The 19224-nt window shown below is 39.7% G+C and overlaps 1 protein-coding gene across 1 annotated transcript in view; it reads right to left on the bottom strand.

Moving 5' to 3' along the window:
• The window catches only part of DNAJB6 (DnaJ heat shock protein family (Hsp40) member B6), a 50616-nt gene that overhangs the window by 28381 nt on the left and 3011 nt on the right, over window positions 1-19224 (bottom strand). The window contains exons 2-8 of the mRNA XM_048951028.1: window positions 14223-14331; window positions 12839-12948; window positions 10456-10515; window positions 9988-10098; window positions 2218-2349; window positions 1213-1354; window positions 282-352 (exon numbers count right to left, since the gene is read on the bottom strand). Of these exons, the coding sequence (XP_048806985.1) occupies window positions 282-352; window positions 1213-1354; window positions 2218-2349; window positions 9988-10098; window positions 10456-10515; window positions 12839-12948; window positions 14223-14287 (691 nt within the window). The 5' untranslated portion in view covers window positions 14288-14331. The remainder of the gene's footprint in view (window positions 1-281; window positions 353-1212; window positions 1355-2217; window positions 2350-9987; window positions 10099-10455; window positions 10516-12838; window positions 12949-14222; window positions 14332-19224) is intronic.

Here is a 19224-nt window from a genome sequence, read left to right as displayed (position 1 = left end):
AAAGAAAAGTGCATACAGAAATTTACAACAATTTTAAGGACAAAAAATGGTCCTATTGATGTGGTCCCAACAATTAACTCAAAAGTCTATGACAAATACGAGCTCCGGTGAGCTATTTATACTACTTAAGATTAAGTACGGATATACAGAAAGTTGAGTTCATTTGAAATCTTCAAAAATTGTTCCTGTCAATCCTCAAATGGTGGCTGTTATAGCTTAAAATTTCTGTTAAATGCGTGCGTTGAATTACTTGTTATCCAAGCGCAGCAGCTGCTCCTTACCATTTATTGTTAGCGACCTTAACTGGCCATCTTCTTCAACTTCTACTCTCTCTTGTCCATTCTCAACAATTCTGTGGGACAGAACACACAGTTACCAATTTTAAAGCACTATCAGCAGTTTGAAAGCCTGCACCAGACCAAGGCTTCTAGATAATGAAGTGTAACGGAGCACTGCCCGCTTAACACAACAGCAGTTGGCAAGGTTTCACAATTAACAGTGCAGAAGACGTAACCAGCAACCATGTGCATTCCATCAGTGATATTGCTTATTTCCAGAAAGCAATTTTCCTGCTATAAGTTTGAATCCTACAGTTAATTCACACCTAGATTTTAACTAGCATGGCATTCTGCCCTCGTGACTAAAATGAAGAAACCACACAGTTGAATATGAAATTCTGAAAATTGAACTCGGTGAGGAAAACACATCCATATTAAAAATGGAGGAATGGCTTCCCATTCAAAACAAAATGGCATGCAAAAATGATTTTCATTGGGTATTTCTTTTCCTTAAATATTTAAGTACAGTAATCGTATTCAATTACTTGATCAATAAGTTGAAAGAGTACTGATCATAACGTAGGGTACTCTACATTTTCCCAAACGCAGTTTCTCCATCACCCATGGGTGTGCTATGTGCAATACCTGAAAACACCTTCATTTTCAGGCCTTACAAGGCTGAACAATTCTTGGCTGTTAGGAGCTTAGACAAAAACACTACCTTCTCCATTTTCACACGCTGTAACTATAAGCAACTCAGCAAAGCCAAGAGTCACAGAACCCAACACTACTTTTTTGCCTTTATTTTTTCAGGAAAATCCAAATTTTCTCATGACCATCAAGAGTAACAATACAAACCAATGCTGTTGGTACGTAAATAGTTATATGCATGTATGTAGAATATACCTGTAGGTAGTTCATGGAAGTCTCTTACCTCTTTGTAGTAATTTTTCTGCCGTTAACTATTTTAGTTGAGGTTGATACTGATTTGAAGTTTCCCATCCCACTACCACCAAATGACGTAGAGGAGAACGAAGTAAGGCCTCCATGTCCCAGAGAACCAAATGAAGTAAAACCTATTGGGGAAAAAGTTAATATGAAAATTATTTGACTAAAGCCATAATTTTGCATGACTGTGGTCTTCAAATTTATCAGCTACTCAAACTACCTCCTAGCTTTAGGACGCCCTTTGATGGCTCCATCAACAGAGCATCAGTGACTCATGGCATTAAACAGCAGCGTGAATGTTATATCTCCAGCCCCACTGACTTCTTCCACATGGACACAGTTCCAAATGCAGAGCATTGTCTTCTTTTAAAGAAAAGGCCTGTCAGCTGAATCCAACCATTGTAACTTTATATCCCCTCAGGGTAAAACTAACAGCTATAACAAGTCTGATTTTTCATTTTAACAGAGACAGTGGGTTGCCCTATGCTAGCAGACAACACAAGTTTTGTATTGCTAACATCTCAACTAATACTCAGAATCTTCACACTTGAAACAATGCTGACTACCATAAACTCTCCACAAGCTCTGAGACACAGACCTCACCATTTGAGTTAACTATTCCAGAACTCATACTAGAACTCATTGTGTTTCAAAACAAGGTCTTTCCAGGGTGTTTTCCAAAACTTAACTAAACACAGTCACACCAGTGCTCAAGGACAAATAGAACTAAAACAATTCTCAAGCCATAAAGATACTGCAATGTGGTCTTGAAGGTCTGTTCACTTTTTATCTACTTTCAAGTAGACCAAATATTGTAATGAAGGTTTTATTTACATTCAGACATTTCAGAGAGCAGACTACATTCCCAAAACATCAGTCTCACAATTTCCTGAATCAAGAAGACAACTTTTATGAAGTATTTATCTGCTTACTACACCGAGATCCTTTGTGAACCAAAACCATATCCTTTGTTAAATGCTACCTTATTTACCTGTGTCAAATGAAGGAAAAGGACTTCCAAAAGCAGGGAATCCACCAAAGGTAGAGAAAAATGATCCGCCAGCTCTGCTTCTGTTTCCCCTTGGACCTCGTCTGCCCCCGAAGAAGTCTTCAAAAGGATCTTCTACAAAACAAAAGATATTTAAAGAGGTTAATCTCACTGCATTTCATCATTAAGGCTTCTTTGAATTAAGGAAAACAAAGTTCTAGTTGTAAGATTCTTCCTTTGAAATGCTTGATTCTATTGAGATAAAACATCCACTAAAAAGGCAACTCCCACTGTCCTTTTGGACTAAATTCTGTCTCACATTTAGAACTGCAATCATAAGTAGTTCATTTCCTTATCATTTTAGCCATTTAGTATTAAAACAACCATAAACTTACTGTAAATGCTCTTTCATTTCTCAGCACAGTAAGCAGTAAAGTTATAACATTAGTATCCTTATTTCAGATGCTCACACAGCATAATTGACTGGGGAGCACGATAAAAGAACTGCAAATAAATATCAATTTACCTGTGCCCACTCAGCATTTGTCAGATTTAGAACGCTTCAGATGCATTATCATGATCTCTACATGGCAATAAGGAGTAACACTATGGAAAAATTAAAATCTCAGAATTTAACAATATTGGATATATATACTGCTCACAGCTTACTGCTGTTCCACATACTGCAGTTCACCACTATGAAGTCTCTGAAAAGTAACTTCCAGAACATCTGTGTCAATAACTGAAATATAAAAAGCCCAATCAAGGGATGACTCAAATTTCAACTGCTCTATGTGTTTATTTTGGCCCTTGCCACACAAGGTACTTTAAACATTTATTCTGGTGCAGATTTAAGTAGTAAATTATGGGACAGCATGCATTCAGACATTATCAAGCAGGAGGAAAAGGTGAAAAAAAGAGTACCATGGAAAAAACTATGTCAAGTGCACACACCACAGTTACATCAGCAGCAGTTATCAATCCCATTCCCATTAGGAGAGCAATAGATTCTTTCTAAAGATAGCTACTACATACATACATAAAATACCATTTTTGTTTATGTATAATTTTATACATGTAAATAGACACCTCTGCAGGAATATCCCTATTTACTTAGAAGCAATCGAGCTTTCCTAACATACAGATATTACGAGGCTATGTAAAAAAGGATTTTTACTCGCACTCTTCAAACAAAGAGCTTTACATTTCAGTCACGTAACACATACTCAATATATACATTTCTGATTTTGAACTCCAAAGTTCAAGACCTTCAACTCACCAAAAAGAACTCTATGAGGATGAGTGCTGTACAGTACCAACAATTTTACCACATTGTACAAGTGGAGATTCAGTACTGAAAGCTAAGTCAGCTTAAGCTCTTCCTGAGCAATGGAGAAACTGGTGACAGCATCAGCAGGGTCACGAAAGCAAGGTAAACTGATGTAACTGTACTATTGTTCTGATGTACTAATTGGCAACCAACAGGTCGGAGATGAGCCCACTTCTGGTACCACCACAAAAATCCAAGCTCATGTATGCAACATCACCAAGTTCACTCACTAGTGACATTTCTAAAGCAATCAATCTGGTAATAAAAATTACTACTTACCATCTGGTGCATGCGTGATTCGTTTACAGAAGTGTCACAATGTATTTAAGGCTGAACAAATAAAGCCTTATAGCTAAGGTCCAGGAACATGTTCCCACCAGGGAAGGTAGAAAATGCCAGGAACAACAAAAATAATCCTAGTTTACACAGTTATTGAATAAAAAGGCAGGACCAAACTTTTATCTTACATACACCACCAAGCAATGATAAAGTTTCCTTGTTTCCAGGCTTTTTGGCTGTTGTGTTCCTGTGCTATTTTTACTTCAAGATAATCTGTTATTATCTTTTAAACACTAGAAGTAAAACCAGTTCTTGGGCACAGCAATATGGGAACCTAGAACTACAGTTTGCACGTCCCAAACAAGCACTGTAACCATTCTTTTTAAAACTGCTTTTTTTAAACCACTGCAGTTAATTGTTTTGAAGCCTAATATATTCTTGCTAGGGTGACTCAGAAGTTAGTTATGAAGGTCATTCACTCACGTGTACAAATGATCTATATTATATTACTCTCACTGTTAAGCTTTCTATTCATAGCCCAATTTTTCCTGTTACCTGGGGTTTGAATAGAAACAAAACAACCTGCCATGTAAGCTCCAAGTATAAGATCCCCCCCTGCTATCAGCCTGTTCCACAAGTGGCTCTCCCACACAGCAGCAGCCAGAATGAAGGTTATATGGGATATACCCACTGTCAACACAGCTGTACACGGATTACTGCCTGCTCCTCTCCTTACCTACACTTGGGTATGCTCCATATCAGCCTTTGGCAACCCTACACACACAAAAAAAACAAAACCTGTACTCTACTTCCAGCCTCAGGTGATTCCAGTTTGCAGTTCTGCTAATAATCCTCCGATGTTCTGCCAGTAATTCATGCCAATAAATGAGACGCTCAAACCAGACTGCAACTGACTGCTGAATCCTCAGCAACACAACTCAGAGGCAGGGAGATGGGGAGCTTTTCCAAGGCAATATTCTCTTTTCATGACTGTGCTGACAGCCATTCTAGTACAGTACACAGAAAAAAATGCCAGAAACACTGAGAAGTGAAAGCAGCAGGAGGCTTCTGCACGATCATTTGTTGTATCCTCCACCACATACACATTCATACAGCAACCTCGCAACTGCTCAGGCACTGTTTATGCTTTCAGACCATAAATCAGGATGATGAATAGTCCCACTCAGCAAAATAATAACATTTCAGCCTGGTAGGTCTATTTTTATGATTTAGCAGAACTTTTCAATGAATGATATGACCTTTCCATAGAGACAGCTTTTCCAGAATGTCCCCAAAAAACAACCACAAGTAAAGACCCTCCTAAAAACAGAAAGCAACATACTGTGCAATTGACAAACATCCTAAAACCAAAACGCTGGACCTTAAGGTACTACTGAATATTGTTCATTTTAATGAGGCTCATACCAGAAGCTTATGAGATGACAAACTATCATGTGCAGCTCCAAAAGAAATGGTCAGCACACTGCTGACATCAAACTTGTGGAACCATGAGAACAGGAAGAATCAAAAGGTGAGAGGTTCAGGAAGACAGGGAGAGCTTTCTACTGGATCAGTGGCATGGGATGACACAGAGACACTGGGAAGAAAAGTAAATGCTTAAGCAAAGAATTCATGGTAAACTGTTAGGAAAAAGTGAAACAACAAAGGGCTCTGGGACTCATGCTGCTGTTAGGTGGAAAGACTGCAGTTACATAAAGCCAAGTTACCATATAGGTAGGAAGGGACACACAACCTCCAGCAACAGAAGACTACACGTTAACAAACCCATCTGAAAATTCTGACGTTAGAAGTAATGTGTTCCTAAAAGAATTTACTTCTTTCAGAAAAGATCTGTTAATTCGAAAGCAACTGTCCTGTTCATCTGGGCAAATCATTATAGCAGTCACTGGTGCACAGCAGAACCCCACTTTATCATGTGGAAAATAATTTCGCCTCAAAACAAACCAAACAACCACCACCACTGAAAATCTCCCTGCAGCTCAAAATGAAGTAGGTCATGATCTCCTCCTCACCCTCAGTTCTCAGCTGTAACACAAACACACAGGACTTTCTCACTGTCAGCAGCATGATCCACTTGCAGAATACTAGAAAACATGAGTTCCTTTTTTCTCTCCTGTCCTGTCCCATGATCACAGAACTGTATGACAAGTGGCATTAACTCACTGATCCAAAAGAAAACAATGTTTGTATTGTTAACTTTCTCCTGCATCCATGAGCTAACCTGACTCAGCATTGGCAAGACTGGAGTATCTGAAAGCAAGCAGGCAGGAAAGCACAATACAGCGGAGGAAGGGAATAAGGGAGTGCAGCTGAGTACCTGCACTCGTCCACAATCCAGCTTTACTTCATGACTTTCAATGAAGTCAACTTATGACATCAGCTCAAACCTTCATCAAAAGTAAAACTAAAAGCATCACATTTCCTACTGCAGTCACTTCTACCATGACATTATCACAGCTGGGGCAATCAGATCACTCACTGCTCAGCCTGATGGAAGTTCCACCACATTTGTTTTCTGTGGTGGCTCCCAATGCAGCTGTAAAAGCAACTACACTGCTACAAGGAGGGGAGCTGGAACGAGCACCCAAAGGTCCAAAGGAGCACAGGAGCATGCTGCCAACAGTACTGCCATGTTAACCTTCATCACACAGTGAAGGTTATCCCAGTGCTGTGCCATTGCTCACCTCCAAAGAATTTTATAGTCACAGTGCTAGCAAGTGTTCTCACATGCACGAACTGCTTCAGCCAGAGGCTTTGACAGTGTTACAGGTAAGTATGTAAAGGGTCACTGTGAAAACAGGATCACTGCTCAGTCACCACCCCTTGGACTACCTGCCCAACCAGTAAACCTTCTTTCCTTTTGTTCACTGCAAGGGAAGCCGCACTGCTGCCTCTGCCAAAATATGATAGTGAGGAAAAGCTCAACACCTGTACTGCAGAAACAGAAGGATGACACCATAACTGCAAGGCACTGAGCACAGTGATGTCGAAAAGCTGCATGGCCCTTACAGAAGGAAGCAGTCTAACTGAACTGTATTCAGTATCACAGTCTGTATTGTTTCAGCAAGCAAAGACAAAGCCTGCCTTGAACTCTTTGTATCAAAGCACACTGACTGAACGGACCATATCAGAATCATCAGTGTAATAAATGCAGGTCAGAACAGCACGCAAAGGGATACAGGTTTATGTAGGGTTATAACACGTACAATAAAATGAAATTACTGGAGTAGATGTTTCTATCTTGTCTCCTATTCGAAAAAGGTCTCAAAGATGCAGATTCACAGAAAATACACACAGAGCTTACACTATAGTTTTGGAGAGAACCCAAGACACAATAAAGTATACCATCAGAACTTCACAAGCTGCAGAACCTATAGGCATTTCTCAAGGAAATAATTTCATCCTTAATTATAAGGTATACTCCAGTTGATCTCTTGATGAAGAGATCAGAAGAGCCACGAAGATGCTGTTGCAAACAGTGCTGATTCACCTGTCTAGTATATTTCACCACAGTCTTATAATTGCATATTCCATAAATGAAATGTCAAACAGATGCTTGCCCCACTTACTTACGAAAGCTTACCAGCAGAACTGTCATAGCATTTGAAAAGTCTTTCTAAAGATACATAGCAGTGATTCTGGATTAGCAATTTCCTACATAAAAGAGACTGAGAACATTACCTTTTAATTTCATCTAAACCATAATTATATAGATGTAGATTACTGTGCAAATCATAGAATCATAAAGTCACTCAGGTTGGAAATGACCTTAAAGATTATCACGTCCAAGGTATACTCAGGCATACCTTAAAAATGAAGGATTCTTCTACTACCACTGTATGACCTGCTTGCCTTGTGCCATGCCCAGCACTTGTCCTCTTAAAGACAAATTTAACCTGCTAGACATCCAAGGAAAAAAAACAATTTTGGAGACCAGTAAGCTGAACCAGCTCAGAGATGCACACAATTAATACAATTAACTAAAGGTAGGGGAAAGAAGGCATGCCTGCGACCTCCTCTTAGGCCAGTGTGCCATCAAACAGCCCCTCAATGCATCTAGGGGGACATCAGTCAAAGATTCCAATTGTAAGAGACAGAGAAGAGTTTGGAGCGTGGCCTCTTCAACAGCACAGTCTGTATGGAGCCACTGCCATTACTTCCAACTGTGCGATAATGCTGGTGGGGCGAGATGATTCCTGCAATGGAAATGCTGCCTTTAAATCTATAAGGATATTTCTGAAACATCACTGATAGTAAGACCCAGACCATCCCATGAATAATTGTTGCACGCTTCCATACCAAAGCAATGAACACACAAAGCTCTGAACTTCACATATACCAAAAATTGCAAATCTGTGTCAACAAAAAGTTTAATTACGAAGAGGACAACATTACACAAGACAGCTTTAATTGAAAGCCTCTTCCATTTGCAGCTTTAGTAATCTGACTAACAAATTTACTTTGCCTTAGACTATCTAATCATCATAACATTATCACAAGATGGGATTACACGTGGATTAAAACCATGATCTTACTCTCATGCCCTGGCAAGACTGCATCTAAATGTAGTAAAAAAAAAAAAAAAAAGCTTTTGAATTTGAACTTGCCATTTCTGGATAACTTATCCAGAAATTTCTATCTCATCTTCCCTTGGCTCCAACCACTCAACAGTCACTTACCACTATGCTTTTGATAAAAAGCTTCATGAAGCTATGCCATTTTTGAAACAACATCCTAAAATACATTTCATATAAAATACATTTTGCAAGGATTACTGCACACAGTCTTCCACATGATGACTCTTTAGACTTAAGAGTAATTCACCACACTTCTCCAGAACATTCACCTACTGTTTAAGTACCCAGTACTGCACAAGTCAACTTGCAGTAATTCTCTGTTGTATAACAGACAGCTATCCAGTTGAGTTTCTCCTTGACAAAAATGTCTGCCTAGTTAGCCACGTAATAAAGTGAGATTTTCACTGTTGGAAATCAAAGGTACAATTAGAGTTTTGAATCTCAGAAGGCACACTGATAAAACAAGCTAACACACGTGAGAGCTACCAAGTTCATTATCTATGTAGAATGAGACAGACTTCTCTCAGCCGAAGTGCAGAGAGGACACCTATCTGGAGCAGCTTAACACATCTGACCACGCAGAAGAGCACTACTCCTTGCAGGATTTATGTGCTAGAGACACACAGGTATCTAATGCTGTTTGACATGCTCTGAAGCATCCTGCCTAGCTCCTAATAACTGAAGGGTAGTGATCTGCTCTAGTGCCTGGGTTTTATTTTCTAGCCCATACAGCATAGAGTCTATACTGAGCATAGGATCTGATCTCCTTTATAGCTCACAACTCACGCAGCAGAACATACACTGAGATGCTGAATTAGAATTCTGCCACTTCTGAGAAGATCCTCATGCACTTGAGCAAGTAAAACCACAATGGCAAATGAGCATCAGCACATGGTAAGATCAGTTTAACAATTCTGTCACACACTGCTTCCTATACCTAAGCTAAGCACAGACTTCAGGAGATACCTAAGTTATCTAGATACCTGTAGATATCTGCACTGATATCTGCAGATATCTAGATATCTGTAGATATCTGCACTTACAGAGCTCCCCCAAGCAAACAAGTGACATAAACCTGGAAGATTCTCTAGCTGATGCATGCAGCTGTTTTTATCTTGTCACCAGAAAATCATTTGTGGTATACCAGTTCATGCTGGGAGACATGCTGTAACAGTTTAAAGTAACCTAGTCAGTTTAGAAGCTCTCCAAATTACATTAAATATTTACAGATCACCAAGAGGTCAAATTCAGCAGACAAAGTCCACGGAGAATTCCAGTGTATACTTCTTCTGTCCAATGTTATTTCCTTCCAACCTACAGAGACAGAGCTGCCAGAAATTTTTTTTTATGCCATGCCTTCTGACAAACGTGAGCAGGTAATCTAAACTTACCCTCTACTATCACATCAACTGAGAAAAAAGGCTGTTACAGACATTTTAATACAGAATTGCTTACCACCCATTTTCAGAGCTACTTCTCATAGAGCTGTTTTAGCTAAGCACGTTCTATAGGATTGAAATGAATCACAGCAGAGATGGACGTAACTAAAACAAGTAGATTACTTACCGAAGAATTCAAATGAAAAAGGGTCCCTTCCACCAAAAAACTCCCTAAAGACATCATCTGGGTTACGGAATGTAAATCCAAACCCAAATGGATTATCAACGTGACTGCCACCTGCAAAAAACAAGTTGAATTTCAGTCACCCTCACACACTTGCACTACCAGTAAAGTTCAAGCCACTGCAGCCTTTCAGGCATTTTAAAAAAAAAAAGCATATACTAAAATTCCTATTATTTCTATCACCCTCCCAGGTATCCCACAAAGTAAATACACTTAATGCTTAATTCCTAATTGATACTAATTCAATTAATTCTATTTTCTTTTTCCAGATACCAGCAGACAAATCATAAAACATAATAACCACTGCATACTTTAGGCCCCAGTACAGGCAATCCTGGACTCTCCTTTACAAAAGCAGCGGAAAATGGCTTTTCAGCAGAACAAAGAAAGAACTGCCAATTGACAACATACCTCCACCTCCATTTATTAAGCCTTCTTTTCCAAATCTGTCATAGATGTCACGTTTTTTAGCTACAAGAAAAAGTTGTACACTGTATCAGTAATTAAACACAATAAATTGTTAAAAAAAATTAATAACAATTAAAAAACACTTAGCTGGTCTTTTCAGCTAAACTTCTACTCAAAGCTAGTTTATTTAAGAAAGTTCTGACAAGAAACCAGTAAAAATTTTTCTTGAGGGCTATCAAAGCAGTTTAGGTTCAGAAAGAGCAGACAAGTCATTTCACACTTACTACCATGTAGATATAAAACCTTAGGGCCCCCTGTACTAGAAAAAAAAAATACTGTCATATATGAATAAATCTCAAAAGAATACCCATCTTCCATAGCTACCACGGAAAGCTTTTGGCTGAAAAGCTCTGGGATTCAACCCTCTAAGTTGGTTGAAACTTAAGATAAAGCCCAGGTCACCTTTCTGCAAGAAAGAAGATTCCACAAGCTCTCTTGACAAACTGTCCCTTATGCTGAAGGATTTTCATTGTAAATATTTTATTCCCTCTGTTCAACTGGAACACCCCTTGCTGCAGATCTTTGCCTTTTATTGTGCAAGGCCAAGTTCACTGTGAGAAAGTGGTAAGAAAGGAAGAAGAGGATTTTGTGTGACTATAAACTCAATTATAGCCACTTTATTTTAAGAAGGAGACCAAAAAGTTGTATTAAAAAAAAAAAAAAAAAAAAAACAGAAAAAATTCTAAGAAAGGATTTGACTCAAACTGCTTGCTCTCTCTTGTTTAAGAAGACATGGAATGCTCTTCACTTCACTGCAGACCAGCACCCCAGTATCCACAAGAACTGGAGAGAAAGCAAGTTAATTCCACATTACTACATAAGATACACTGCTGGCAGTGGAGGAAAATCTGAGAGTATTTTGCTGATACTGCTTGAGGTATCAGTCAGGACATCTGATTTCAGACTCTTCATGTTAATGTGTTATTCCCACTGTAATATTTTCAGTGGAAGATGCTTTTGAAATTCAAATGGCATAACTGAAAGAAAACGCTGATACCTCAACCAGCTACTGAGGAGCAAAATACTTCCTCCTGGCCACAGAAATCCAGTTTTACATAGTGGCTATCATTTAGAAATGATGCAACCTTGCAATAGGTACACATATATATACGCACACAGAACAAAGCCTAGTTCAATAGGCTTTGCCTTTTTAGAACACAAATAAAGGAAGTTAATCTACTTCCATCAATTAAAAATGGACACAGAACAGACTGTCAGAAGCAGCAGAAAAGTTAAGACCCAAGAGCTGAAGAAGCCTGAAGTTCACCTTCCAAAAAAATTTCATGTTCTTGAAACCTGAAGACAGGTGTGCCCTACGAACAGACCACTTCAACATCCTTTGCACATGTGATCCCTTACACAGCTACCCTTCTTGCAAAAAACTTTTTTCACTCAAGCCTGTAATGGTGTGAGAAACTTTATTAAGTTGGCAGGACAGTTGACTGCCTTCAACCAGTGGGAAAAACCAGAACAGGAAATATTTTCAGAAAGTGTTCTAGAATTCCAGGAATGTATTGTTTCCAAAGAATCTAAAGACCTACATGCCACCCAGACCAGTATCCTACTTTCATCTTACTCAAAGAATTTACTTAAGAAGGTGAAGCTACTCTAGAAGACGAAAGTTCATAAATTCAGTTTTATTTCCATCATGGCAATTAAGAATCAAAATCAAATCGAAGACACAGGGTGTACAAGACAGCTAAACCAGGCCAAATTCTGAAAGGTAATCTAGATCCTGCTGCTACTTTAAATAGAGCTTTCCCACTCACTCACTGGTTCCAGGTGAAATCAAGGACACTTCAGAAATAGAGTACAGACAGATGCAGTCAATTATAGAGGAAAATAATCAGAGTTGCTTAAATCACTTCATTATGATTCAGACTGCTTCAGCCAAGACATTCGCAGAAGTTTTTGCTTGAAAAGCAGCATTAAGACACAGGTGAACTAGAAAGTGAATTCCTCCACCACACAGGTCAGGCTAAGCAACTGATTTCAATTAACACTTCCCCTGTATTTATGGTAATATTGGTTTGACCTCCTTAGACAAAAGTGGATCTTAGCTTCCAAAAGGAAATTGTCTGTGTTACTCATCAAGAAAGATACTGAATTTTTGGTTTCAAAATTTCTGCTCATTCTGTCTTACCTGCAAGCTTCCCCAACTCCCCCCCCCCCCCTTCCTTTCCTCAGGAAGTAGTCTAGGTGCACGGCCAGACAGAGACAGATACGGGACCCCTTTTAAAGCATCATGAATTTTCTCCTCAGCATTTTCGGTCTTAAACTGACTATCCAGAGAGCTGCAGTGCAAAAGCCCATTTAAAATACCTACCATCTGACAGAACTTCGTAGGCCTCAGCTACTTGTTTGAATTGCTGCTCTGCTTCTTCTTTATTTTCTGGATTCTTATCAGGGTGCCATTTTAATGCCAATTTACGGTACCTAATTGGAAGGAAACAAAAGGATATTTTATATTGAAATGAAGAAATATGCTCTAAGCACAGACTGGATATCAGGAATTCTACACTGTGAGGACGGTGAGACACTGGAATAGGTTGCCCTGCGAGGCTGTGGATGCCCCCTCCCTGGAGGCATTCAAGGCCAGGCTGGATGGGGCTGTGAGCAACCTGGTTGAGAGGGAGGTGTCCCTGCCTACAGCAGGGGGTTGGAACCAAGTGATTTTAAGAGCCCCTTCCAAACCAAACCATTCTATGATTCTAAACACAGAATGTGTCAAACAAGTTTTCAGGGACTAAAGTACTTATAGATTTCCCAGTGCCTTCTATCTTGCCTCTAGAATAGCACCAACAGATCTTGCAGGTATACAGAGAACTGTCTACCCAGATTTGCTAACAAAAAACAAAAAAAACTTTTTTTTTTTTTTTAAAACTGGAGTTCTTCAGATATTTTTAAATTTACTCCTGAATTTCTGAACAAAAGGCAGGTGCGAAAAAACATTCCCTAACATTTCTGCTATGGCCTTCTTAAACGCTCCATACTCCAACTACACTACACCACAACCAACTACCGTAAACATCAAGAGTACTCTTCTGATCCAGACAGAAATGATAAAGCTTCAGGAGCACCTTAGTAACTAACTGTGGTAATATCTCACATCAGAGGCACGTTTGATGGCTATCTCGTATATAATGCCTATGCTCAAAAGGGATGTTTAAGGCTAAGTGTTCAAAACTACTTATAGGAACAAAGCTAAACTTGTTCAAATGTTGACTGGCAGCGTTTCACACAGTCATGCAGCATTACAGTTCAAATTCTGAGTTGACACAGATTTTCTTGTGCAAATCCCTGCACATACAAGGGACAAAAAAAGTAAAGTGCCACATACTTTAGCAATTTGATTAATTGTAAAGCAGAGCACTCAGGAGAAGGCAAGATAAACACAGCATTTCTACGTCACCCAAAACTGTGTCTTAATGCCAAATATTTTTGGTATACTAGGAACATGTACTATGGGAACGTCTCCTCCCAATAGCTTGCTGTAAAGTAAACAGTAACTTTTAGGGAAAAACAAAAGGCAGAATGCCAAATACTTGTTAATAACTTAGAAATCTAAGCACCTCTGCAAATGGAGGGGAAGATGGTTTGCAGTTCAGCCACGGAACATTACCTCAGATGATGACTATTCACCCAAGCATTGAAAACAAAGAGGATGTATTTGTTCCTTAAAACATCCCATATATACCAGTGATACTTACGCTTTTTTAATGTCTTCTGCTGAGGCATGCTTCTGCACTCCCAGAACTTCATAGTAATCCACCATGGTTCAGCAGTTGTCTTGTTTACAAAAGGTGGGGCTTTCAAATCCTGCAACAACAAGAGCTTGTAAATGAAGTCTGTATGGTAATGCTGCATCATTTTTAAAAAGATCAAGGCAGATCTTAGGAAGTGCTACTACAAAACAGACCTAGTAGGTGACTGCTTTTACACAGTCAGATGTTCCAAGCATACACACACAGACACATACACTAAAGATTCACTTATTTTAGGTTGACACATGAGCCAATTACTTTGATTCTCATTTGGATTCATGTCCTTTAATTTCATTGAAACACAGTGAAAAGAGATTAAGGAAAACAGCAGGTTCCTGAAATAAATTAGACAGAAAAGCTGGTTTTAATCACTGCAGTGAGAAGGAATTGTACTGCACGCCATCATTTTTATATACACATAAATAACTTCTGAATGGAAAAGCAGCCACACATCATATTACTTTATGGCACCTATGTGGTATCTTAAGCACACGAGTGTAAGCAGACAGCAATGTTCTTTCATGGTAGTTTTTAGTTGCCTTTCTTGACAGACAAATCACACGTTGCCAAAGCTGCTGAATGCTATTTACTGATTACCAACAGCAAGTACATAGCCAGAAAAGACCACTGAACTGAAGGCTAGCCAACCAACTCAAGTAAGGAAGCTGTACTCCTTAGAATGAGAGAACAGAGTTTTCACAGGAACAAAAATAAACTGAAACTACTTTTTTTCCCCCTTCAAGTCACTCAGTGTGTCCTCTTACAGTCCAGGCAGTTTCATTTTTACATTTACAGAAGTGCTGTAAGAATCAAACACAACACTCTGAAATAAAGTTACCCTATTGATACTACATGCATCCTTCAATACCCTAAGATACAAACACTGAAGTGAGACCTCCTTTTACAATAATTAGATACTTCTTCAAAATAACATTGCTGTTGCAGGTTAAAGCCAAATGAACTTACAAAGGTGGGGATGTGGTTTCATTCACTTCTCCTCCAATGGCAGGTTCTTTCTTAAACTGGCACTGCCATGCACTTCCCACCCCACGACCAACAGAAACAAACATACAAGAAAAGCTACGTGCTTTTTGCAATCTAGTTAACCAGAGTTCCACAGACACTGAAAACATTAAAATGCAGCAGGTAAGGAGACCTCTAATTGACTCTGCCCTTTGATGAAACCTCCACACTGAAACAAACAGTATGGGTGTAGTTAATAACACAACCAACACTAAGAAGTGATGCTGGAAGACACAGTAAAATGAACATCAAGAATGCCAAAACACATGTAATAAGAACAAGCTTCAGTATGTAAACAGGTTACAAAAAATAACCCAGAATACTCAACTAACAACCAGCCTAGCAAGATCTGCTGTTTCCCAAACAAATGGGAAAGACGCAAAACTCTTAGAATGAGTCCAGAGGATGGCCACTAAGGTGATCAGAGAGCTGGAGCACCCCTCCCATGAGGAAAGGTTGAGGGAAGTGGGATTGTTTAGCTTGGAGAAGAGAAGGCTTCACAGAGACCTCACTGTAGCCTTCCAAAATTTGAAGGGAGCGTATAAAAGGGAGGGGGAATGGCTGTTTACAAGGGTGGACAGTGATAGGACAAGGGGGAATGGTTTTAAACTGAGACAGGGGAGGTTTAGGTTAAATATTAGGAGGAAGTTTTTCACACAGGGTGGTGACACACTGGCACAGGTTGCCCAAGGAGGTTATGGATGCCCCATCCCTGGAGGCATTCAAGGCCAGGCTGGATGTGGCTCTGGGCAGCCTGGTCTGGTGGCTGGTGACCCTGCACATAGCAGGGGGCTGGAACTGGATGAGCATTGTGGTCCTTTTCAACCCAGGCCATTCTATCATTCTATGAAATGATCAGAACAGCCCTACTATCACACAGCTGAGGAGCACAGTCAGCAGGAGTTAAGTACATTATCAAATCTTGGAGCCAATCATCGTGAGCAACAGTGTATGTAGAACATGCACATTATAGAAAGAATCCAAAGGAAAAAAAATCCTGTGTGTTTGCACGCTGTACCTCCTGTGGAAGTGGCACTGCTCAGTTTCCACTTCCACCAATGCGATACACGCAGTTCAGACACGCAAGCAGCTCTCTGAAAAAAACAAACTGCTCGCATTCTCTCACTCAACCATTCAGGCAACAGAAAGAGTTCATCTACAATTAATCAACATTTCTATCTGCTAGTCACCATAAACCATAAACTGCACTGCTACAATTTCAGGCATCAACGGAATGTTTTCTTGTGTCTGAGAAAGTTTTAACAATATTTACGTAAGGAAAACTCATCTGAAGCTTTTTTCACCATCCAGCTTAGGCAAAATACACTAACCCACAAAACAGACAGCATCAGCTAATGTTCTGACTCTTAAAATACAGATTTCTGTGCAGCGCTCAGTAAGCAGGGGAAAAAAACCTCACAAACCAGAAAAGAAACCTGCCTACAATACAGGAAAATAAAAGATTTAAAATATTTACTCAGGAAAACAACCACCATCAACTTACAATAGAAGAGAAAACAGTTATGACTGATAGTTTAAAGGCTGTAGTAACATGCCTGATTACAAAGTCCCAACAATTCCACGAAGCAAAGCAGCTACCCCCCTGCAAAGCAAAACCCAGAACTACTCAGCTGTCCTAATCAAAATGACAAAGATCTTTTCCCAATCTCAAATGCATCAAAGATTTGTCCTCAAATGCACAAGCAACTCTTATTCATTAGGCACTCCCAAGTCTTTTTCCTTCCACAAGGATTCCAGCCCACATTCATTAACTGGCCACTTCCAACCACAGCAAACCTTCAAAGCCTCAAAATAAAAATCAAGCAAAAATATACCAGATAGAAACTTTTCATACCCTTTGTTTCTTACTTGCGTAAATCTACAGCTGCTTGTATGCGTCACTGCACTGTGTTTACAGGATTCTATCAGCTATTCCAACTCCTCACGAGCATGAACAAACCCAACTGCCAAACATTCCCGCGAAACAAAAGTTTTCATAGATCTCTCAGATCTCACAGGAGCAGTTCTGGCTTACCAAGAAGCGCAGCACTCACACTGATACAAAGCAACCAACATGCTGAGGCTTGAGACCTTCCTCTCACAGTGAAGCCCGAAGCTGTATCAGCTCAGAATGATCTTGAAACGCGTCTCGTAGTCTCTCTACGCAGTGAAGTCCTCAGCTACACAAAAGGCATGAGTATATTTACAAAAGATACGTAGAGATCTAGAGATCTTATGGAAGATCAGATGACAGGGAAGAGGTAATTTATCAGATGCACAGCCTTCCAGAATGACAAAGCAGCAGCCCAAACTAAGTACAGAGTAGAGGAAGGCACCTAAATGAGAAGTTACTGAATTGTCCAGGAGTGAATTTAGACAACAAGAGCCATGTGACCTTCACAGTCAGAAAGTTATCTATTTCTGGCCATGAAGCAATGGTACAGCAAGAACAGCCCTGAAAGATTCCAGAACAGCTCGAGCTCAGTGACTCGTTCAGTCACCTGGGTAGAGGTTCCAAATTCCCTGATTCACACAATTTACCCAAGAAGCTGATATTGACACTATGAGCTGCCCAGCCAACCAACCCCTCCTACCTGTCTGCTTTCCACATCTGAATCATTACATCCAGACAGTAACACAGGAGAACATCCTCTTTCAAACCCCAGCTCAGCTTCAGCTTGGGTCTGACCTACCGGCAGCAACTGAGCAACTCACAGATGTCTCTGGTATGTCAGCAGATGATGCACGTGCAGTAGATGACACACGTGCTCTAGGATCTTTGAGAATTACAACCTGTGATTAAGAAAATAAGATTTCTCACATTCCAAGAGTTTTTATTAGAAAGCAGTGTGTCAGACCTGACGAGTTTTTGTACTCCTTCAAAGAACCACAAACACTCCAAGCAGCATCAGTGCTGTTGGATCCAGGGCCACGGATAGGATGGCATGCAACACACACCCAAGTCTTCTAGTACCTTTTAACTGATTTTTATACAGCTAGAATACCTTTGTTAAGACTTATTATTTACAGTCCAGTAAACTTAGAGGCATACCCTAATATCTCCATGCTGAACATAACAACCTTAGGATGACATTCAGTCATGTCAATTGCTCATCGCCTACAGATCTCAAATATAATCCCTGAATTGTAATGACTTGCCTACTCTGTCTTTCCAAGCAAATCTTCTAGAAGGGTAAAAAAAAAAGTCAATCACAAAGCACTAACTGCCATAGAAAACAGCAAGAAACCCCACTCGTACAACAACCAAGGAGATTTCACCCAGCACAACACACTAAGCTATCCGCAACGCCTCTGCGCTGTTAACTTCCACTGATCCCAACTCAGAAAAGCTACCTTAGAGTTTCATCTCACAGGCTCCACAAACTGGTTTCTGTCCTGAAACACATAAATACACAGCATAATCAAAGTTAGCAAAATGGACTCAAATGACAACGTTTATCCTCATCATGTTACACTGCCAAGCATCCCCGAGAGATGAATCTAACCAAATCAACATTCCAAAATGCTTACTTTAATCCTATGCTTACAACAAACATCCTGTCTGCATGTTAGAAAACAGTTGTCCTGAAGTCGTTTTCTGAGTCCAGTTTTACTTACGACGGACTTCCACAGATTCACACTACCTTTTAAGACAAAACAATTTCTCCTAATCAAACAAAATTTTTGGCACACAGGTTTTAATGAAGGCTCTTCTATAAAGTAGCTACAAATGGCCTCAGCCTTATTATTTGAGCCACAAACTCCTTCAGTACAGGATAACCCACAACAGAAGTGAGAAGGGCAGGCAGGGCATACAGGTCAGTACAAAACAAACTGGATATACAGAAAAAAGACATTCATACACATGAATGTAGTTAAATAAACAAACAGTCCAAACTTAAGAGAAATCCAACATCTATTCAAA

This window comes from Lagopus muta, chromosome 7 (genome assembly GCF_023343835.1).
Source record: "Lagopus muta isolate bLagMut1 chromosome 7, bLagMut1 primary, whole genome shotgun sequence".
Lineage (NCBI taxonomy): Eukaryota > Metazoa > Chordata > Aves > Galliformes > Phasianidae > Lagopus > Lagopus muta.
Note: the sequence above shows the minus strand (reverse complement) of the source record. Positions and strands in the feature narration are given on the sequence as shown.